Genomic DNA, 23,740 nt, shown 5'->3' on the forward strand with positions numbered 1-23,740 from the left:
ATATCACTTGTTTAAGAAACATAACATTTAAATTTAAAGTATTCACACTCCAACCATTTATTGTACTACTTTTACCAGCGGTTTCGCTCGCGTGGCGTTAGGGAGAAATTATTGTACAAAGAATTTTCCCATGAGAATGAAATGTTTTCCCGCTGATGAAAGTAACCTATGTCACTTCCTAGTCCTCCAATTATCCCTAAGCAAAACATAATGTCGATGGGTCGCTGAAAGAAGGACAAACAAACAAACACACATTTATAATATTATACTAGACACATATATATTAGTTAGTATTGTACTTGTAAGTATGAGTGTTAAATACTCCTATTTTCAGATAGCATTCGTAGTCAATGTTGCAATGAATATGTGCATAAATTAAAACGTCATCAACTTCGTCGTGGTAGGTAAATTTAATCAATCATATTTTAAATCTTTTTCCAGTCACGGTAACGGGACAAATCATTAAAGAATATGCAATTAAAACTGCGAAGCAACGATAGATATTTAGTTTAAATTACCTGCATTATTAAAGATTTAACCACCGGTGTATTTATACAGGTGGCAATGAAGAGATAGGTACCCCAGTCATTTTGTTACGTAAGTATTCAGTAAATTGATATTGTTTTATGAAGATATATATGTTTCTTGCTAGAAAGTCCCGATCAGTTACAAAACTTATTGTAGGACGAGAGGAACTTACAATACACAGGTGGGAGTTAATAAGTACAATTTTACATTGGTATATTGATATTTACATACGAAACAGTATAAAAATTCTGTGTTAAGAATATTTGTATTGAATTAAATAGTTATAACTTATAGGGTATAATTGTATGGAAAACATTACCATTTCATTGTGAAGAAACAATAAATAAATAAAATAATAGTATTAAATTGAATTGTCTGCAAGATTGTTAGATGTTAGAGGAAATGTAGTAGGTGGCAGGAAAGAATTTAGTGATATTCATAGCATACTACGATTCATGGTCATAAGAGAACTGTAATAATTATCTTTGTGTATCCAATTGTTTTTGGGTTACTCCACGCGCAAAGGGTCGTTAAACCCAAATGAACAGTCTTGAAAGGCATTTGAAGGAGGCAATTATTTGAGGCAATCTTTCTATTTATGTTAATTACAGGTACCTAAACACTTTGACTGCCGATGTGATGCTTAAAACTTGCCCTACGACCGACCCACACATTTGGGTCAACGTTGGTCGAGATTGCACTTGGGCCCAAAAGAATATGAATTCAATCGTTCAACTTACAAGTTAATAATGTACCCTACGCTCTGATTCGCATCCACATATTCATTCTCTGAAAACTCAGTTGTGAGCAACTGTTCGGGTTTGAGTAGTGAACATTGAGGACATCGCTATAAATACTGCATCATCAACACCAATTATTCCTCTATGATTCTGCGAGTTCCGCGATACGAAGGCAATGAGCAACATTGCTTTCGCCAATTTATAATCATGTGTGTGGATCCAATATAAGACGGAACCAAATTCCATCCTACGTTGGTATTATGAGATTTAAATAATGTTTATGTTTTATTTCAGGAAAATAGTTTGATTAAACTTAACTCTTTTGTTAAAAACCTGCATAACTATTTTCCACCCGTGGGAAAAAGTCATATTAAAATGAAATTCCATCATGAATTAATTAACTGTTTAAAAATTAGAAACAACATAGATTTGTTCTTGATTCATATGGGGTGGGCAACCTCTGCAACGGTGAAAGCGTGTCCAGAAAACACTTCAATAAAGCGTTTGGCATATTTTTATAAACAGCATATGCGCTCGATGGTCGCCAGTTCGTTAACCCTGAGATTTGTTATATCTTCATATAAAATCAAACAGCTTGACAGATTTCGAGGTGTTGTTTTAGAAATGCCGGATCAGGTGTCACGTACGTGTTTCACAGTTCTGCTCTGGCCAAACTTTTGGAATAATTAATGAGACTCCATTCAGGAAGGATAGATTTTCGTTTCATTTAAATATCAGATTAATCAGCGAGCTTTGAACAGCTAAACGTAAAGGTCACCGCTGAGTTTTTTTGTAGATTGATTGATGTAAACCGACCAAATGAATATGTGTAATTTATCGCTCAGATAAAATTGAAATAATTCCGCAGACTGGATGGTAAAAATAACCGAAAGGTTAACTACAATAACTGGATTAGCTATTTATGAGCTATATTTTTAAACATTTGATTTAGCATAATTTAACTCGGCACAACAATCTACTATTAACACATTAGTTTTAGTAAGCAAGAACCAGTTTAAGAGCGTGATGAGGAACTGGAGAAATAGTAAATTATGAAGATTCCCTTACATTTGTACTCTTTTTAGTTCGCCGAAGATCTAATATCTTCTCGTACTGGTCCAGCGCTCGGAAGTAAATCCTCTCCGTTAGTTTCTCCATCCGGGCTGGGAAGGTTAGCCTCGTCGTCTGCGGGGGAAGAGATTCACAGACACTTCCACTCATTTTGAAAAATTCTAAAACTTCACCACAAACAAGATACAGTCAAAGAGTTATCAAATGTTATCTAAATCTGACACGATCGTACGAGAATTCCACCAATTGTTATGCATTTAATACGTGGATAAGGTAACTTTTTCAAATGGCACGATTGGCAGGCATACGCGGAAAGAGTATTGTTTTTTTACTAACTATCAAACGGGTTGAGACAAATAGTAAGCTCCGTTGCGGCAACAGCCAAAGCGTCAAATAGTGCCAACTCGCCTCGGCAGTTAATACGATACTGAGGAACGAGGTCCCTAGTCAAGCGAAGCCTCGAACAGGCTCGGGCCAAGAGGTGCGGCAAGCGCAATCGGCTGATAGCGCCAAGCGCCTAAACGAGGGACGCCAAAGAAAATATACACTATACGCTTCAACGAAGGAAAATGTAAATAATCCATTTGTTTATTTGGAAAAAATCCTAACAAATCAAACGCGCTGGTACACAGTGGTATGTGATTATCTTTTTGTAAACACTGTAAATTGCAATGTCACTCAACAGCAAATTCATTGCTAATGCTTAGTAAGGTACTTACTATTTACCTAGCCCACGTAAAAATGGGTCTTTATGATAACAGAGGCCAATATCTGCCATATTACATAAGACTAAGAGATCTGACCGTGTGATCCTAAGCTAGAAAGCAAGAAAGAGGAACCTGTTCATAATACGTTAATCCAAATCTACAGTTTTATTCCTAGGTTGGTGAAATTTTGTATACTTGACCTTCAAAACAAGAGGAAGGGTACTGTTTTCATAGGGAGACATTGATTTTCGCCCTCACGATAAAATAACAGGCCTTATTAAGGGGAACGGTTGCGCGACCTTTTTTATACAAAAAATTAATTTGGTTTTGAGGCCAAAATACCCAACCAAATTGAGTAATTATTTTTTTAATCAAAAGATAAAGCAATTATCTAGAACGGATTTGTGCGAATATCGGCCAATAAATAACTCGATTTTACACGATTTTAGAGGCAAGTTTGGCAATTATTTGTGACTTAAGGGTAGTTACTAAAAAAATAATCTTGCCTTTCCTACCATGGAAATATAACGAAATATAAAAAAATATGAATTATTAAAAAAGATATTTTAATGAGCTTAAATTTAATTTTGATTTAACGATTGATTTACGTTGGAACACAAATTTGTCGCATATAAATTTAAAATTCAGACACAAAAAATGCATTTTTTACGTTGCTATATTTTTTAATTTTAGATTTTACTGTATTGAAATAGTCGTCTGAGAAAGATTATTTTTTAATAATTATCATTAATTCACAAAAAATTGTCAAAGATACCTATAAAATCGTGAAAAACTAAATACATTAATTGCCTATATTTTCTAATTTAAAACACAAATAAATAAAGCAGCACATATCCGTAATAGATATTTGCTATACATTTTCATTTTTATTTTTTTCAATTTGGTCTAGTATATTTTGATCCAAATTTAAGTTATGTAGGAAGGAGGCCGCGCAGCTGTTCCTCTTAATAAAACATCAATTTAAGAATGTTTTAACGATTTGCCTTGATAATATATCACGACGATACAAAGAATTTTCGTTGTAATGCAAAAATATTCGGATTTTCATGAACACGTTTTTCGATATTATATATTCGTAATTTACAAAAATCAGGAAACCAGTAAATTCATTCGTAATGCCTGTAAACCCGTTTTTAACCAGAATTGCCAATAATTTGACGAAATTCTTAATAAATTATCAATAGTCATTTTTCTCCGTGTAGAAAAGCCCCAACAACGCCGGGGGCGTGAGCTAGTTATTAATAATAATTTAAAAATAAAAATTAAACAAATATAATTATGTATGGAAACAATTACATTATGTCAAATAAAATAAATCAAGATTGAAAAACCATTGTTTAGAAAACGTCTGCACATAATTTGTGATAGCATTTGCGTCAATTGAGATATAAATCTACTATCACAAAAGCGACATTTTGTTTGTATTTAAATACATGTTTATAATAATCAGTGTTATCTAAATTATTCAGTACATCTGGCACGAAAAAACACTAGAGTCTAAAGAGTAGTACGATACTCGATAAATTATTCTACAAAGACTAGTTTGTAAATTCGTCCGAAAGGTCTACTGACTTATTCGAAGGTAAGGAGACACACCAACAATGCATTTTTTAGATAATCGGACACAATCGAATTGAATGTTGTGAATGCGCTTTAAAAGAGGAGGTCAAAAATCTAACCGAATAAAAAAGTATCAATTTGATATTCAGGAATTGAGTGGACACATGTGCTGAAAATGGAAGCTATTTTCGTAGTACGATCACTTGTTGGCAATTGAAACTAAAACTGGAACTAATTGTGCAAAACGAATTGTGTGCAATGGTTTAAATTTTAAATAGTGTTACGAGGGCAAGTGGTCGACCGTGAAACGAATAATTGTTAATTTAAAACTAAACGAAAAGGAGGATTTTACTAGTAATGAAAAAACTAATGGGCATAAAAGTAATAACATACTTACGTCAGTTCTATATCCTGCTTTGATAACGTCTATTATAACGTATTTAAAGACGTCATCCTAAATCGTGATTTTCTTAAGACGAGAGAATACCCTAAAATAAAGTTGGGATCTGAACGACGTAAGTGAAGAAGCCATGCATATAAATATGTGACGCGTGGCCCTGGTGTATTGGACAGACCTACGTTTGAATTTGCACTTAGCAAATTTAATCTCAACATATAAAGTGGAAATCTTAACGACATAAATAATGATGTAGTGATGTAAAAACAATATTCGGCGCGCGGCCCGGCGTAATGGACGGCCCTACGGTCGACTTGCCCTAACAGGCCTAGAAAATAGACGTTTCTGTGGGGTTTATTTGAATTATTTCTGATGAACGTATTACTAAAATTTCAAATGTTTCTTGAGGGATCCCTAGGGATGTTACTAGTTCATCGTTTAGAAAAAAAATCTGGTTATTGAAGCTAATTTTAAAGTTCAAAAAGGTTTTATAAATTTTTCAAACCGTTTTACACAAAATATGTTAATGGTAATGTCCTGTTTTCATTAATCACAAATATAAATAACTCACACTCGTAGGTATCCCTCTAGAAACATTTGAGATTTTAGTAATACGTTCATCAGAAATAATTAAAATGTGTACGTCGAGAAAACCCCCGTTAATTAGTCTTATGTCGCCTTAATGGTTACATAAATATGTGTATTATATTTGTCTACGAGACGATAAATATATAACACTTTCGCTAAGATGTTCTTTGACAGCCGTCTGCAGGTGTTAGCGTAATAGAATGCATTCATAAACAACTAAATTAAGTGAAACTACGAATATTCACAAACACAATCATCTATTTCGAATATAATATCTTTCATGTAATGCAAAATAACGATAAGCTAAAAATAAAACTACTTAATAGGTAGTTTTAAAAATGTTATTTAAAATAGTTTTAAGCCAGAGAGATGAAATGCAAATATTTCTGCAATTAAATCCGAAATAAAAACGATGTTGCACGTATAATTATTTTGCAAGCACAAAACATTAAACACGGTATTGCCGCCGAGAGAACCGGTGTAACATCTCATTCCGTTGTATGCATAATTTACTAACAAGTTTGGGGGGGGGGGAGGTTACTGCGGAACAGCTTTACACGAGTTTTTTTTACAAATGTTTCTACGGCTATTCGTTATTATTCCAATCAAGGTTCACCGTTTTCACGCGGATCCAAGGTGTTACTGATCTCCGTTTCTATAGCTCGCGAATAAAGTTATACAGAGTGTAACGTTGGACACAAATCAAACAAAAAAATATTTTTATATTTAGCCACTGGTTAAAACACAACGCTAACCCTCGTGGCGTCCCTTACTATCAAATGCTGCAGTAACGAAATAGTACTTTTTTATCATGATTCTGTGACTGCATGACCATTTCCTAATAAAATATGATTCATTCTGAATATGTCTGAACACGTGTTCAAGCAGGTGTCCTTGTCCGAATAAATATAATGGAAGAGATACGACAGTATCATTATTTTTATGAACACGTGTTCCGACTTCCTATTTAGAATTTAGAATTTAGAATCGAAATAATTCAAAAAAAAAATTTTTAAACACATTAATTATAAACAAAACTTACATTTCTCAAATTACACCGATTCTATTAATTACCACAACTTCAACTCCCTTCATACACGACGTTTGATTTTTGACCAAATCTTATTATTTAAAATACTTAACAATGGCCTCGACTCAACTGAGCTAACCAATTTAATAAATATTCACATTCCAACAAGATCAACACGGCAATCCCATTTGTTTCATTTACCTACATATAGAACTAACTTTAGAAAAAAATCACCAATTCCACGTATATGTGCCCAATATAATACTAAATTTCAAAACATAGACATTTTTAGCAATACACTTCACAAATATCGATTAGAAGTAATACGTACGATTGAAAATTAATACAATAGTATGGAATGTATCCAGAGCATCTCCTATCCTCATCCTAAATTCCTATTCCTCCCCTCTTCACCTAAAATATATATTTTTTTTATGCAACAAAACTCCATCTCCAATCAATTTTAATATAGGAAACTTTTTTGGCTTGGCTATATTTAACATGTATATATTTATATTTTATGTATAACCTGTTTGTCTCTTACCTTTACCAATAAATAAATAAATAAAAATATTCGTGCTTTACTAATAATATGTTATGAAATTTGTCAAATCATTCGTTTCAATTTCAATTCAATTTGTTTATTCATTTAAAAACATGATAAAATTACGTTTTAATTCGTTTTTAAGTACATTTGTAAAATGGTATTACATAATAAATAAGCGGTGTATCAACTATACTAGCATCAATAGAGCTTACCATTTAAAGGCAGCTTCACCGATGCTAAATATGTCGATATTGAATTGATTCTGTTCAACAGCAAGACTGCTCTCCCCACCGGCATGACCTGCAGGCAAGTTCGTCCTGCAGACCGGGAGATAAAACAGTCTATGCTGTCGGTGACGGAGATAACCATCAGGAACATAGAGACTAATACACCCCATGATAGTCGGATTTTCAAACCATTTTAATTTAATTTATTTTTTTAAAAGAAAGACAAACATTCCCAGGTTACGAATAACCCAACAATGTTTGAAAATCTCCTACTACCACCACAGAAAGCCGAAAATGTTGCTTGTGTTGTGATGGAGGACTTAGCCAGCCGAGGAATCGAACACGCGACGCTCGGGTGAGACCCAAGCGCTATGCCCACTCAACCACTGACCATGGACGTAGATGGTTCATACAGAGCATGCCCAAGAGAAAGTCAGTAGGGTAGAGCCACGGATAGTAGCCATACTCCCTCAGGTAGAGGAATCTCAGAAATATCTTCTACACTTTCTCCAACATGAGAGAATACTTCACCTGATATGGGCTCCTAACCACCGACCCACTCGTTATAGACCCCCAGTCCCGTTTTTAACAGGAAAACGAATAATTGACAAGATTTCGTATCAGTAAGTGTTCACCATGGAAATGGTACAAAAATAGGATCGATTAAATGTTTTGCTAATGGAAGAGATTGTTTTAAGGGACAAAGACGTCACTGGAGAACCAAATGTTTTTTTACTCCAAATTGGCTTAGGAATTGCTAAGTCCGTCAGCTACGCCTTTTCACACATTCACACATGTGTGAAAAGCACGATAATAAATACACACGTCTGTAGCAAAACTGACTAGCGCAAATTATTGTAAATTTAAATCGACAGACGACGCTTGTCTTTCTCGGGTCATGACTCCCGAGGGGACGATGACACGTGACGTCAAATCGGGAGTTAAGTAGGTGCCCCATCGATTTAATTGCCAAGGATTATTCACCTGGTCACAAAGCTGGCGGAAATTGGCTATAATTTAAACTACTCACAGATGTCTTGTTGTTGAAATATTGTGTAAGGAGAAACTTAACCGTATAAGTAGAGAACTTGGCGCATTTTCAAAACTATATGCAGAACGTCTTTGACAAGGATCAATTAGTAAATATTGTTTTTCTACCGATGTCAATCAATTTAGATTGTTTAGATTGGTATGGAATAACTGGGCCGAGAAAATTTTACGCCAAAAGCGCTGCGATTTCAAAACAATTTTGATTGATATGTGCCCTTTAACTAATGTAGAAATTATGCGTAAATTGTTATTCGATTTTATTTGCGTCTACCTACCTATCTGTAAAGCGATAGATCGTAGCATGTAGAGCGGCCCCTTTTAATGACCCGATTAATTGTAATGTATGATTAAGCTTTCTATGATTAAAACGCAAAGAAGATTGAACCAAAAAACAGGTTTAGAAATAATGATCAATGAAGAACTGGGTGAATGGGGTGAACAATGAAAGAGAATAAATTTGTGTGTTTAATGTTATTAAATTAGTCTAAAGCTCCGCAGTCTCCATATAAAAGTTCTCAAGTAACATAGGCTATTTATACATATTCATATGTGTCTATAGGGGTTGGCTAAAATCTGATGGCCTAAATAGATAAAGGGGTATTTTACGATAGTGAAGGTATTTATATTTTATTTTTATATTGATGTAAAAAATTTCTATGACGATATAAAATGTATTTCGATTTGCCGCCAAAACGACATGTCCGTTTTTATTCCGTGAATTCGGTGGCGTTGACGTCACGCCGGGCAACATCGGTGACAGCCGTATTACCAGACATCGGCGTGTTCTACGTCATAACTGACGTTGTAGCCAGTTGGAACCGTTTCGAAAAGTGCGGTGTTTCAAACCAATAATAGTTATAAATAAAAAGTATTAAAATTACACAAATTTTTGTAAAAATACCATCGGTGTGTGGTTGTTCATGTTCATAGAACAGCGAGTCATATAGACACATAGACTTTACAACAACAATATATATTTGCCATCGTTGCAAAGTAAATAAGCTGAACCCGGTTTGGGCAACTATCGATCAACAGGCGCCAAGCTATTAGAATAAAATATATTATTAACAAGTACAGCTCTCTCTATTCACCGAGTGCCAACTGCCAACTAAAACCGGCAACTAGTGAATTTGTAAAATTAGTAACTCGTATGAATACGGGCATTCGCAGTTCATGGGCGGTTCGGGCCGCTTAGAGGTCGTTGTGTTACAATTTATTATTATTTAGCCAAACTGTTTGTGGCCTGCGAAGGAGCATTTTAAAACACGGAAAAGGCGGATGGCCTAGTGAAGTTTAAAGGTTTTCACGGTCGCTCGACATGTACCGGATGGCAAAAGTTGACATAATGAATAATAAATTCTTTAAAAAATTGCAACAAGGCTGGAAAATACGAAAAATGTTTCTAGCGACAAAGGCAACAACATATTGTGCTAAGAAAAACAATAAACGTAGGTAAATTTAAATTCAATATTAAACATTGGTGCTCAGGTCTTTGAACTTCTGACACATTTGACTAATTGATTAAACGCTGACACGAGCCGAGAATCGTCCGTTAACGGAGGATGTTCTTTAGAGTGGCAGTTTTTTTAAAAACAACGAAATGGCCCTGGGCCCAAAGTAGGTTGAAAATCAGAGAGCAAATCAGGAACAAATAATAGTTTTACCGATAAACTTAAAAATCACATTAAAAAAAATCGATTCAGGAAAATATTTAAAGAAATTTTGTATATTTATATTTTTAATTGTATTTTTAAATCATGTCGATATTTTCGAAATCTGAGCATTTTTTATACATCGGAAATAATAACTAACAAAAGTACGAACTTAACGTCATAATATCTGTAAAAATTCTGACAGGGAGCGGATTCCGTGTTATGTTTTATTATATAAATATAGTCAGAGATATTATATATCTATTAGTCTCTGTGTGAAAAAATACTTTTCATTGTACGTAAAACGTTAAAGTTATTAAAAAAAATCGTGCATCGGAAATTTTTATACAGCTTCATTACGGATTTGTTTATTTTATTATTTAAAAAAACTCGAATTCTGCTACATGCAAAGGCTCTTAAAAAAATAACACTTGATTTCAACTTAAATATCCAATGGAGACTGTGCCAGACGTAATGTGTGACACACAAGACTGTAAACAGGGCGGTGATCCCAATCCGTGGAGGCGTGAGATGCCTTCCTTCAGTGGCGTGGAGGGGTAGAACGGGGCGTCTCTGTAGCCGTTGTAGCTGGTCCGATGCTGATTCTGGTCCTTGTCGTAGATCCGGGTCTTGTTGTAAAGGCAGAGAGGTCCGGGGTGAGGCGAGGGTCAGAAGAAGAAGAGAAGGCGAGTAGAGTCAGAAGTCGGAGCGAGGTAGAAGGCTGAGCAGAGAGAAGTGTAGAGCTGGTGGTGGTTGCTGGATATCTAATTTTTCAAGGGACTGTTGCCCGTTTTATAGGACCCCGGCGGCCTTCGCTGGCTGAGCGACGCTCACACGGGCCCGCTTTCACTTTGATTCCTGGAATCGAAGCCCGTGTTTGTGGCGCGCCCGCGGCTCGCCGCCGGGTTGGCTACCGCCTCTCGGCCGGTAATTTTGGGCTCGTGGTCGAACGCGACCACGGCCTCTCTTTGTTCAGACACGATCTTCAGAATCGCGCTTGGGGAACGTTCTGACGGCGAAGCACCTCGCACGCCATGACGGCGCACGGCCCCTTGCTTCGGGCCGGGGCCGAACGTTCCCTCTCGTATAAGCACGACTCTAATAATCGTGCCCGAATTAAATGATCTCATGATTGTACCAGCTCTAACAATACTTCTCTGCCCGTATACCTCTATCCAAGCTCCGACGTTTCATTTATTGATAACATTTTCATTTTACATTGCTTCATACATTTACATCTTTACATTATTACATACATTTTATACAATTTTATTTCTTTAGGACAGTTAGGATTCATTTAATTTTATTCCACAATTCTATATTTATCTTATTATCCTAATCGTGGGTGACCGCGGCCGAGCCCGGAGCAGTACGTCCGTCACACTCCCCCCGTGGAGCTCGGCTACACCCATTTTAGCGGGAGGCGTGCTGCGACTTGGTGCGGCGTGGTCCCCGGCGTCCAGTCCCCCTGAGGTGGCGAGTTCGTCGGGGCGGCGTCTGGACAGGTCCTTTGTATGTGTCCTTGGAGGCGGGATCACAGGCCGGCAGGAGGACCGCGATCTTAACTGCCGGTCTGACATAGGTCCCCGTGCTGGTTTTGACCTTCACGGTCCTGACCTGTCCGTCCGGGGCTGGAGTGGCCTCGAGGATCCGTCCCCGTGGCCAGCTGTTGCGGGGCAGCGCCGGGTCCGCAATCAGCACCAGGTCGTCCTTTTGTAGGGGCTGCACTGGCTGCTGCCACTGCTTCCTGGCGGCGAGAGTAGGCAGATACTCGCGGACCCAACGCCTCCAAAACATGTCCGCGAGCTGTTGGCCGATCCTCCACTGCTTCCTGAGGCAGACCTCTTCCTCGGCCGCCCCGTACATGGCCAGGTGGGGCCGCCTCCCCGTTGAGCCCATGAGGAAGTGATTGGGCGTCAGCGGTTCCTCGTCTCTGGGGTCGACCGATAGGTGGGTGAGCGGTCGGGAGTTAACGGTGTACTCCGCTTCAGCCAGCGCCGTTAGGAGGGTCTCCTCTCTTGGCGCTCTCGCTTTGAGCGTAGCTGAGAGCGCCCGCTTAACAGAGCGTACGAGCCGCTCCCAAGCTCCCCCCATGTGGGGACTGCGGGGCGGGATGAAGCTCCACTCCATCCCTTGGGTGGTCGCATAGTTTTGGACCCTTGGGTCCCGACAGATGTCTTCCACGGCGTCCCTCAGTTCCTTGTCCGCGCCGTGGAAGTTGGTTCCGTTGTCGGACATCAGGGTCGCCGGCTGGCCTCGCCTTGCCGACATTCTTTGAATTGCCATTATGGCAGAGTCGGCACTTAGTGCGGTGGCCAACTCCAGATGCACCGCCCTCGTCGACAGGCACGTGAAGAGGGCGACGTATCGCTTTTCCTTCCGGCGCCCGATGGTTACCTCTAGGGGCCCAAAGTAGTCCATCCCACAGTGGGTGAAGGGCCGCACATGCCGTGCAAGCCGGGATGCTGGTAGGGGTGCCATCATGGGGGGAGACGGCTTGCCCCGCCGCATTTTACAAGCGGGGCACATGTGTTTTATGCGGCGGAGAACTGAGCGCAGCTTTAAGATGTGGAAGCTGGTGCGCAGTTCGGCCATCGTCGTCTCCACACTCGCATGATCGGCTCGGGTGTGGTATTGTTGCACAAGCAGCCGGGTGTAGCTGTCACCACCGTCCAGGATTATGGGTGACTCGGGTACTCCCTTCACTCCCTTGACTCTCGAGCCCATTCTGAGCACCCCGTTGTGGATGTGGGGTGCGAGGGAGACGAGGCGACTGCTGCTGGGCACGGCCTGCCCCGAGTGGAGCTGGCGTAGCTCTGCTCCAAAGGTTGCTCCCTGGGAGTGCCTTATCCACCGCCATTCTGCGGCCCGGAGCTCCTGCAGGACTAGGGGGCCCTCGGCTGGCCTAGCGGGTCCCTGGCGGCATCGCCGAATGAACCGCAGCATCCATGCTGTGGCCCGGATCAATCGGTTCCAGGACGAGAACCGCAGGATGGAGGGCAGCCCATCCTCCACGGCGAGAGTAAGGCCCACGAAATTTGGCCGCCTTTCCAAATTCTCGTCACCCGGCTGTTGGCTCTGCCGTTCCTGGGGCCATTGGTTACTCGGCGCTGTCAGGAAGGAAGGGCCGGTGAACCACCTTCCACTCTGGGTGAGGTCCGGTTCCTCCAGGTCCCGGGTTCCGATGTCGGCTGGGTTCAGCTTGGTAGGGACCCAGCGCCAGCTGGCGATGTCGCACAGCTCGTCAATCTCCCCCAACCTGTTTGCCACAAAGGTGGAGTAGCTGCGGGGGTCCGTACGGAGCCAGCACAGCACCGTGGTGGAGTCAGTCCAGTACGAGGTGGAGGTGATAGGAGCCTGGCATTCCCTTCGAAGAGTGTCAGCCAGGCGGGCAGCCATGAGCGCAGCCTGCAGCTCGAGGCGGGGAATGGAGAGCGGTTTCAGCGGTGCCACCTTGCACTTGCTGGACAAAAATGTGGCGGTGCTGCTTCCCTCTCCCGTAGTCTCCACTAGATAGGCCACGGTACAGCAGGCTGCCTCAGACGCATCGCAGAAGAGGTGTAGAGCGAAGGAGTGGGCCTTGCTCAGCAGGCAACGCCGCGGTATGCGGATGCTCAGGCCTTGGAGCATTTTGATCCACTCGGCCCACCTTGCTGCGTGCGCCTCGTGGATGCGCTCATCCCAGCCGACGCTGGACCTCCAGACATCCTGCAGGAGAATTTTTGACCGCACCGTGAGGCAGGCCACGAAGCCCACGGGGTCAAACACCCTCATGACCGTGCTCAGCAGCTGCCTCTTGGTTGGGTGCCGGATGAGCTCGGCCTTCTCCGTCTCCTTGAACTCATACATGAATGTATCGTTGACGGGATCCCACGACAGGCCGAGCACCTTCTCGGTTTCACAGGCGCCGCTGCTGATGGCTATGGCCGCCTTGGCCCTCTTCTCTGCCGGCACGCTTTGGATTGCAGCGGGTGCGTTGGAGGCCCAGCTTGCCAGGTGGAAGCCTCCCCGGGATAGGAGGGTGCTGACGCCTTGTACCAGCGCCGCAGCCTCGCTCACGGAATCGGCGGCGTCCAGGTAGTCGTCCATGTAGAATTTAGAACGCACTGCTGCGGCGGCGGCGGGGAATTCTGCGGCGCCTTGGTCGGCCACCCTGTTGCGGACATATTGCGCGCTGCTGGGAGAGCAAGTGGCCCCAAACATCATTGAGGACAGCTTGTATGTGGTCGCTGCCTCTAGTGGACCGGCTCGCCATAAGAAGTATTGCGCTATTTGGTCCTCCGCTTTTATTTTGATGCGGAGGAACATCTCCTCTATGTCGGCGGCTATGGCGATCTTGCCCTCCCGGAACCTCAACAGGTTGCCCAACAGGGATGACAGCAGGTCGGGCCCGGTTAACAGCCGGTCGTTCAAAGAGGTTCCCCGGCAGCGGCTGGCGGCGTCAAAAACAACTCGCAATTTCCCGGGGCTGTTCGGGTTGGTGACCGCGAAGTGGGGCAGGTACCACCTCCGCCGTGACGGTACGCTAGCCTCGGCGTCGGGTACCTTTACTGCGTACCCGCGCTCTATCAGGTGCGAAATTTTGGCCGCGTACGCTGCCGCCAGTGCGGGGTCGCTTTTCAAGCGCTTCTCGAGGGCGTTGAGGCGGTTTACGGCGCACTGCCGGTTGTCGGGCAGCCACACGTCGTCCTCTCTCCACAGCAGCCCGGTCTCCCACCGACCCGAGTCCAGCGGGCGCGTTGTTTGTTCCATTATGCGCTCGGCGCGGCGTATGTCGGCGGACACCCGGCTCACTGCGGTCACGCCCAGCGAGTCAACGGAAAAGTGCCTTCGTATGAGCTCGCTGATTTCGCCCATTTCAGCCGTCTCGCCGATCACGTTTAGCGTGGTACCGCTATCCACGTCCCGCCGGGTGCCCCCATGTTGAATCCAGCCGAGCGCCGTCCGTGACGTCATGCGGCCGCCATCCTCTTCTTGGACCTCCCGTGACACGATCAAATGAACATTGTCCTGGCCGATTAATAGCCGTGGTTTCACTTGCCGGCGGCCGGCCACTGTTTGTCGCGGGAGGTCTAGGTCGGACACTGTGTGAGCCACCATCGCGTATTCACAGCCGTCACCGCGCACTGACAACTTGACCCGCTGCGACTTGGCATCCGACGAACACATGCCGTTGGCGCCGTGAATGCGCAGGCCGCGGATCGGCCCCGCGGCCCCAACAATGTCTGCCACTTCGGCGTCAACGAGGGTCACCGTTGAGCCCTCGTCGAGCAGCGCGTGCACGGTCACTTGGCCCCCGGGGCCGCACAATGTCACAGGTAACACTTTAAGCAGCACCTTTCCCGATTGGTCCCAGGTGTTTGTCACTGTCTGCGCCTCGGGGCCGCGAGCGTAAGCGGCGTCGTGCAGTAGGCGATGGTGGGGAACCCGGCACGTTCCCACCCCGCAGTTGACACGGTATTTACACGTTTTAGTTTGGTGCACACCGTCCAAGCACTTAAAACATATCCGGGCCCCTTTCACCAACTCCCATCGCGCACCCACTGTTTCACTCGCGAACTTGGGGCACCGGAATAACTTGTGCGTAGCGTCTTTGCACAGTGTGCACTTCACTTCACTGCGGGGTTCCGGCCGCTCGTCGGTAACGAAAACGTTGTCGCGGTGCGGGCGGGCGGCCCGCGGATGCTCGGCCATGCTCGGACGCGCTGCTCGGCCGCTATCGGTGAGGCCCGACCGCGGCACCGCGTTGGTCAGCCGCTTCAGGAACCCGGCGAGCTGCACCACGGTGGCGGCCTGGGCCTGGTCGGCCACCCTGTCCAACCATGAGAGGCGGAGGGCGAGAGGCATCTTCGACGCGATCTCGCTGAGTAGGGCGGGGTTGGAGAGGTAGTCGCTCCTCAGATTTCCCAGTGAGGCGACCACGTTCTGTACCGCTCCGGAAAACTCTACCAGAGCTTCGGTAGATGCATCCTCCGGCAGCCGAGTGAGCCGCCTTATTTTGTCAAACATGACAGTGGCGATGGAGTGCGCGCCCCCAAATCGGTGCTCCAGGACGTCCATGATTTCCGGCACCTGCGCCGGGTCCAGGAGGAGAGGGCTGACGGCTTCGCGCGCCTTTCCCTTCAAGGCACGCTGCAGCCGCATCAAATTCTCGGCCGCCGTCATCCCGCAGGTAGCCGTCGACTGCAGGAACTGTGCCTTCCAGGCCTGCCACTCTATGGCGTCGCCCGCGTAAGGCGGCAGGTCCTTGGCGCTGGACTGCCGGGCGATGAGCGACGCCATCCGCTCATCCTCGGGGTGGGAGCGGGGTGTACCGCCGGCCTGGGACTGCCGGAGGGCGTCGGCAAACATGGCCGTCACCTGGGCGAGAGGGACACTCCCCTGGTTCACCCAGTCCCGCGTCTGCCTTGCTGCCTCGTCTGCGCGGTTGAACGCCCCGTATCCGTCCATGTGGGGCTGCGGTGGCGAGTCCGTCACACCGGGATAGCCATACTGCGGCTCCGGTCCACCTCGCAGCGTCGCGACGCCTGGGGAAGCGCCGTCCGTGAGTGGATGCGTCGCCTGGTTGTCCGTCCCGGTTTGAGCCCTCACTGCATGGCCAGTGGTTTGCGCCTCCGCTGCGTAGGTCCGAGGCGCGCCCGGGGGCGTCGGTCCGTAACCCAGCTGCGGCGCAGTGGTGTGCGTCTCCGCTGAGTAGCCAGGACGCGGCGCAGTGGTGTGCGTCTCCGCTGAGTAGCCAGGACGCGGCGCAGTGGTGTGTGTCTCCGCTGAGTAGCCAGGACGCGGCGCGGCGGTGTGTGTCTCCGCTGAGTAGCCAGGGCGCGGCGCAGCGGTGTGTGTCTCCGCTGAGTAGCCAGGGCGCGGCGCAGTGGTGTGCGCCTCCGCTGAGTAGCCAGGACGCGGCGCAGTGGTGTGCGTCTCCGCTGAGTAGCCAGGGCGCGGCGCAGTGGTGTGCGCCTCCGCTGAGTAGCCAGGCCGCGGCGCAGTGGTGTGCGCCTCCGCTGAGTAGCCAGGACGCGGCGCAGCGGTGTGCGCCTCCGCTGAGTAGCCAGGACGCGGCGCAGCGGTGTGTGTCTCCGCTGAGTAGCCCAGGTTCCGCCCGAGGCCGCTAGATGGCGCCGCCGTCGGTGGGTACTCTGCCCGTGGAGCTGTGGCGCGCGTCTCCGCTGCGTGGTCCGGGTCTCGCCCGAAGCCGCTAGATGGCGCCGCCGTCGTCCGGTACTCCGCCCGTGGAGCTGGGGCGCGCGTCTCCGCTGCGTAGTCCGGATCTCGCCCGAAGCCGCTAGATGGCGCCGCCGTCATCGGGTACTCCGCCTGTGGAGCTGGGGCGTGCGTCTCCGGTTGCCAGGCTGCAGGGGAAGCGGTCCGCGGGAGGCCCTTCAGCGTGGCGATCAATTCGGCAATCTGTCGGGCGCTGTCCTCCTGCAGCTTCTGGTTGCGCCGCCTCTCAGCTCGTAGCTCGAGCTGCACCTGCCGGAGCGTGTCCTCGCTCGAAGCTTCGCTTCTCGACGAGGCGTCGGCCATGGCAGGGGGCGTCTGTGGTGGTGACGCGTCGGAGGGGCCAGCCAGAAGTTCCGCTTGGGGGTCAGAGGGGGCCAGGGGGGCGGTAGGCCGGAGTCCGGGGGGCGCGGCTGCGGCCGCCCCGGTTGGTGTGGGATCATCGCTTCCTTGCGATGAGTCCCCGTCAGCGCTGTTCTTCCCAGAGCGCAGTGAAGGTGACATCTTCCACGGAGAGATCCGGCGGCGAAGGACCACTTATGTGCCAGACGTAATGTGTGACACACAAGACTGTAAACAGGGCGGTGATCCCAATCCGTGGAGGCGTGAGATGCCTTCCTTCAGTGGCGTGGAGGGGTAGAACGGGGCGTCTCTGTAGCCGTTGTAGCTGGTCCGATGCTGATTCTGGTCCTTGTCGTAGATCCGGGTCTTGTTGTAAAGGCAGAGAGGTCCGGGGTGAGGCGAGGGTCAGAAGAAGAAGAGAAGGCGAGTAGAGTCAGAAGTCGGAGCGAGGTAGAAGGCTGAGCAGAGAGAAGTGTAGAGCTGGTGGTGGTTGCTGGATATCTAATTTTTCAAGGGACTGTTGCCCGTTTTATAGGACCCCGGCGGCCTTCGCTGGCTGAGCGACGCTCACACGGGCCCGCTTTCACTTTGATTCCTGGAATCGAAGCCCGTGTTTGTGGCGCGCCCGCGGCTCGCCGCCGGGTTGGCTACCGCCTCTCGGCCGGTAATTTTGGGCTCGTGGTCGAACGCGACCACGGCCTCTCTTTGTTCAGACACGATCTTCAGAATCGCGCTTGGGGAACGTTCTGACGGCGAAGCACCTCGCACGCCATGACGGCGCACGGCCCCTTGCTTCGGGCCGGGGCCGAACGTTCCCTCTCGTATAAGCACGACTCTAATAATCGTGCCCGAATTAAATGATCTCATGATTGTACCAGCTCTAACAATACTTCTCTGCCCGTATACCTCTATCCAAGCTCCGACGTTTCATTTATTGATAACATTTTCATTTTACATTGCTTCATACATTTACATCTTTACATTATTACATACATTTTATACAATTTTATTTCTTTAGGACAGTTAGGATTCATTTAATTTTATTCCACAATTCTATATTTATCTTATTATCCTAATCGTGGGTGACCGCGGCCGAGCCCGGAGCAGTACGTCCGTCACAGAGACCACTATTTAAGACGTGGGTTTAAGTAAACATGCACAAAATAGTTTGTGAGGATATTAGTTTGTATTAATAGAATAATTTATGCATAATTCCCAACCTTCAAAATTAACTTTGAATGAGAAAAAATAGAACTCACCATTTCCCCTGACATAAATGTTATTTATTGTAGTAATTAAGTTGAAACCAAGAGTTATTTTTATTTTTTTGCGTATTAAGCGTGAGGTGGAATTCGACAAGTTTATCAAAAACGCAACGCACGCAAGTGGCCTATTTTAATTAATATTACAAACCATGTGTTGCTCTACGTTCGGTAGCGGTAGATTCTCGGTTTTGCCCTAGTGAAAGGGCACCAAATAAATTAATTCATTTTCAAATATCTCGTGTTCCACATTGAAAAAAAAAATTCGATAAAAGTTTGATTTTTTAATGTGAATACCGCACAAGAATTCCTCCTAACTGCTCCCAACCGACTGGAGTCAGTGAGACTGGCATACCCAATTGGGGTATTTTGTGGCACTTGCGGTAGCGGGAAGGGGAAGGAAATAGGGAAGAGGAGGGTGTTGAAGTACCTAGCTATTTATATCTGGTCACTAAGTAAAGTCATTTTAAGCAACCTTTCAATTCTAAGTGGTGGTCGATATCTTACAATTACTGAGAGCATCTTAATCCGGCACGTGCCGAAAATATACTATATATTATTTTTAATGAATCTATTATTAACAACATAAATGAATTGTTTTCGCACGTCTGGATTTGAACTCGTTAACTCCAGATTCGTAGTCAAGAGTCTTACTCCTCGATCACAGAAGCCAGAGGAGATTTACTTCTCTTGTTAACAATATTTCAACTCGATATCAATATTTTAAATGGATAATTCTAGACAATATCCACTTACAAATGTGTCACCCTGTACAAAAATGAACACTGATCGAACGGATTAGTAAATGCCTTGTTTCTTTTAAAAAAATAATTTATCTTCCGTCGCAAATCAGGAAGTGGGCACAGCGGCATAACTAATTGCCAATAAATAAAACAACACTATGATTTTGAGCTTACATTCAAATTAATATAAAGAAAATTCAGCCTTGTGTTTGTGTCTTACATAAATATATTTATAGTCATTTTAAAATGTCATATTGTTCAGTAAGTATATTCATCAGTTAAGGAAATATTACAATACAAATATACATAAATCATGATAGAAAATTACGTTGAGATATATAAATAAGTGCAATTTCCAATAAATTCTACACCGAAGAAGTAAATTTAGTAATGCGAGAGTTCATAGTATGAAAATTGTTCCAGCTCCGTACATACATATTAGCATAATTTTTTTACATTATCCATTTTGTTTATCCATAGTTAAGATTCTCTCACTGATGTATATATAGTTCATATAAGGGCGCATAGCTAACATGCAGGAAGGTAGATATAATGATTGTCTAAAGATAATTTTGAATATACATATTTAATATTAATGATATAATTTTATCAAAGTTTTAACCGTAAAAATACGATATTCAAATTCTAAGCGTAATTTTGTCACAGAATTTATTTATTTATTTATTAACGCCGATTATAGCGGCTTTTACAAAAGAATAACAATTGTTTTACATATGAATACAGAATATACATAGAAAATACATAAAAGAGAACAATAGAAATAGTAGTATCAACACAAAAAAGGACAATGAGTAGGTTATTATAAATACAATACAACATATTATAAATCTCGGATATTATGTAATGAGTGTTAAGAAATTGATACTTAAAAATGTATTTGTTCCTCTAGATTTAAGATATTGTTTAAAACTTATTTCATTTAGTTACAGTTCATTTATAATTTGGTTATTCTTGGAAACCTAACTACATACTCGAACATCAACCTAACTACATACTCGAACATCAACCTAACTACATATCTTTTGCAATTAATTACATTACGATATCTGTAATGTTGTAAAAAATATTAATTACACAGTAAAAGTGTTAGGCATAACATTTTCCTGGAGGGGTTTGATTTAGTGAGATGAATGACATTTGAGCCGTAATATAATGAAGCCGTGAGAGTACATTGAACTACAGTACCTACTCGGTACGGAACAGTACTGATTACATTGAACAGAACCTATATAGAAGTGTGATATATATATACAGATTTGAACAAAAACGGTTGTCGCCAACCTACTTAAGACCTTTCGATTCCTACACTAAAAAACACACTGATATAAAATATTGCTAATTTATTAAAAATATGGAAAAATTATTCGTATTCCTGTAAAAACGGGACTTCAGGCCTTGAACGAATGAATTGACAGATTTCCTAACAATCTATTAGTAAAACACGAATGTGTTATGAGGATGTCGGAGCACGTGTTCATAAAAATTATAATATTGTCTCATTTCGTCATAATATTTATCAGGAAAAGCGCAACTACATGAATACGTGTTCCGATTGTTCTGAATGGACTAATATTTTATTGGGAAATGGCTTGCTGTCACGTTTTTAACATGATTCGTGTTTTCACGTGTTATCCACGATAACGTATTCAGTTTCCTGTTATACTTTTAGTACATTCTTAATAAATCGGAACACGTGTTCATGCTCCTGCGTTTGTCCTGATAATATACAATGTTGAAATGCGAAAATATTAGAATTTTTATGAACACGTGTTTCGACACACGATAACATATTCGTGTTTTACTTGTATTTTGGGAAACTTATCAATTCATTCGTTAAAGGCCTGCAATCACGTTTTTAACGGGATTACGAATAATTTGAAGAGATTCTCAATAAATTAGCAATATTTTATATCAGTAACTTTTCTCCGTGGACAAATACATTTAAACGTGTCCTCTTTGAAATTATCTAGGTGTAATAATCAAACACACTAATTTTGTATTTATTTTTTGGAATAACTTATAATGAGTAAAACCTCAAATTGTAATAAATGGAAACAGAAAAATCAGAAAAAATACACTCGTATCTAGGACTAAGGTGAGGGTCCTGGGTTAAATTCCAAGATGCGACCGTATCTTTTTCTGATTTTTCTATTTCAAATTTTCGTTTAAGAATCACTAATATTGTCTTCAATAATTAAATACTAATTTCGGTTGTGACTCTGTCTTCAACTGTTGAACCGGTCAATGAATTCTAGATCTTTTGCTTTAAATTTAAATGCCATTTCCAAAATTGGAAGTATTTGTTTGCAGAATTCAGACACACCGATAAAGTACCTACATATAATTAAATATTTTTTCAAGAAAATAATTATAGGTAATTGCCGTTTTCAAAATTGCAACTAATTTGTCGAGATATCAAACTATCCGTGATTTTCCACGGGTCTGCGCCAGTAAAAAAATAGTTGAAAGTCATAAAATTATTTTAAATTGCACGGAGACTTTCCATATATCAACAGGTTTATTATATAAACCTATTTTTTCGCCTCCTTTCATCTTGTATGATTCAGTGGTGCTAATATGCTAGTAATACAAATAAATATAGAAGAATAATTTCAAATTACACGAAGACTTTTATTGAAATTCAATTTAAGCATAGTAGGTTTCTTAGTACACACTTCGCAGGCACTTAAACGCCCTGTGATTGGTCGGCGGGTTCTGACAGCACTTAAACCACTATCTCACGGGTTGTCCGGCCGCGTTGCATTAAGAATGCGGACAATTTTGTGCCAATTTGCGCGACGTATTATTTCAAAATAATTCAGCTTTTTTTGGAAATCTTCCTAAATATTATTTGGGTTTTTAAGTTTTCATTCCGACCCGAGTGGGATTGACCTTACGGTTAACCGACAAAACCGAGGTACGTATGATGTCGCCTGTTTTGAAAAATGCAAAACATGAACATTATTTTAACCACATAAATAATTTGATATTTAAATTAAAAAAATACCGATATTTGTTAGAACGTGAAAATTCACAATAAAATTAATTGACTGGAATTCCTTATTACGAGTGTATGGTTATCGGAATAATAAATAGTAGTTGTGAACAGTGGACTTGCAATAATGTTGATTCCGACTTGACAGCGCGGAACAGTTGCAACTCCCATGCGCTCTAACATAATAAAATGGTACCTACTATCAAACACGTATACCATATTGACAGGATTGACTGGAAACGGAACACACAAGCAAATTTTACAAACAGACAAAACGCAAACTGTTCGAATTAAAATTACAAGCACCAGCTAAACTTCCAAAGCAGTTTGTCAGTAGGTCAATTTCACAATATTAATTATAACACTAAAGCATACATATAAGGAGAAGCCAAAATGTAGAAATATAATAATAGTAGCATTTCAAAAATGCCCTAGATTTTCATAAAACACCAGAATTCAAGAACAGTGGGATTACAAAAACTAGTTTTATTTCGGCTTATCTTATCGTAAGATTACATTATTATGATTATGTGGTAAGATTGCAATCCTTCAACATAACCTAGAAACGGTTGACGCATAAGAATAAAATAGATTTTTGTCTTCGCGATGATTCAAAATATGGCGCACAATGGTGCCTCTGATCACGAACCTGCGATAAAAAAATACGTAGATAATGATCGTCGTTTATTATGTAGGTATCAGGTATATGGCTGTTTAAATCTTCTCAGTAATCTGAGATATAAATATTATAAGCTATGTTTTGTAAGCGCGCATTAGACAATGAAACCTCTAACTGGTATCGCATTACAATGCGTTTTCAAGCAGAAAATGGCATTTGGAAATATTTCAGAATGCACATTATTACGTTTTTAATTTATTTATTTATTTATTTATTTATTTATTTTAGGAACATTAACAGTCTTAGTAATATAATATACATAAGAGAATAACAAAAAACAGACCAATTATTAATGTTCACAGATATATATAGAAACATAAAACTAACCTGCAAACGATAAACCTATAATATGCCTACCATAA

General features: G+C 43.0%; 1 protein-coding gene across 3 annotated transcripts in view; it reads right to left on the reverse strand.

The window, feature by feature from the left end:
* IP3K1 (inositol-trisphosphate 3-kinase-like protein) overlaps positions 1–23,740 on the reverse strand; it is a 207,585-nt gene that overhangs the window by 41,582 nt on the left and 142,263 nt on the right. Inside the window, exon 1 of one of the 3 annotated variants that reach the window (XM_089634557.1) lies at positions 2,337–2,742. The exons of the other annotated variants lie outside the window; for them this stretch is intronic. Within the exon in view, the coding sequence (XP_089490683.1) occupies positions 2,337–2,489 (153 nt within the window). The 5' untranslated portion in view covers positions 2,490–2,742. Of the gene's footprint in view, positions 1–2,336; positions 2,743–23,740 lie in introns of those variants that run through there. 3 annotated transcript variants of the gene reach the window in all.

This window comes from Hesperophylax consimilis, chromosome 8 (genome assembly GCF_061612785.1).
Source record: "Hesperophylax consimilis isolate HC1 chromosome 8, BYU_Hcon_1.0, whole genome shotgun sequence".
NCBI lineage: Eukaryota > Metazoa > Arthropoda > Insecta > Trichoptera > Limnephilidae > Hesperophylax > Hesperophylax consimilis.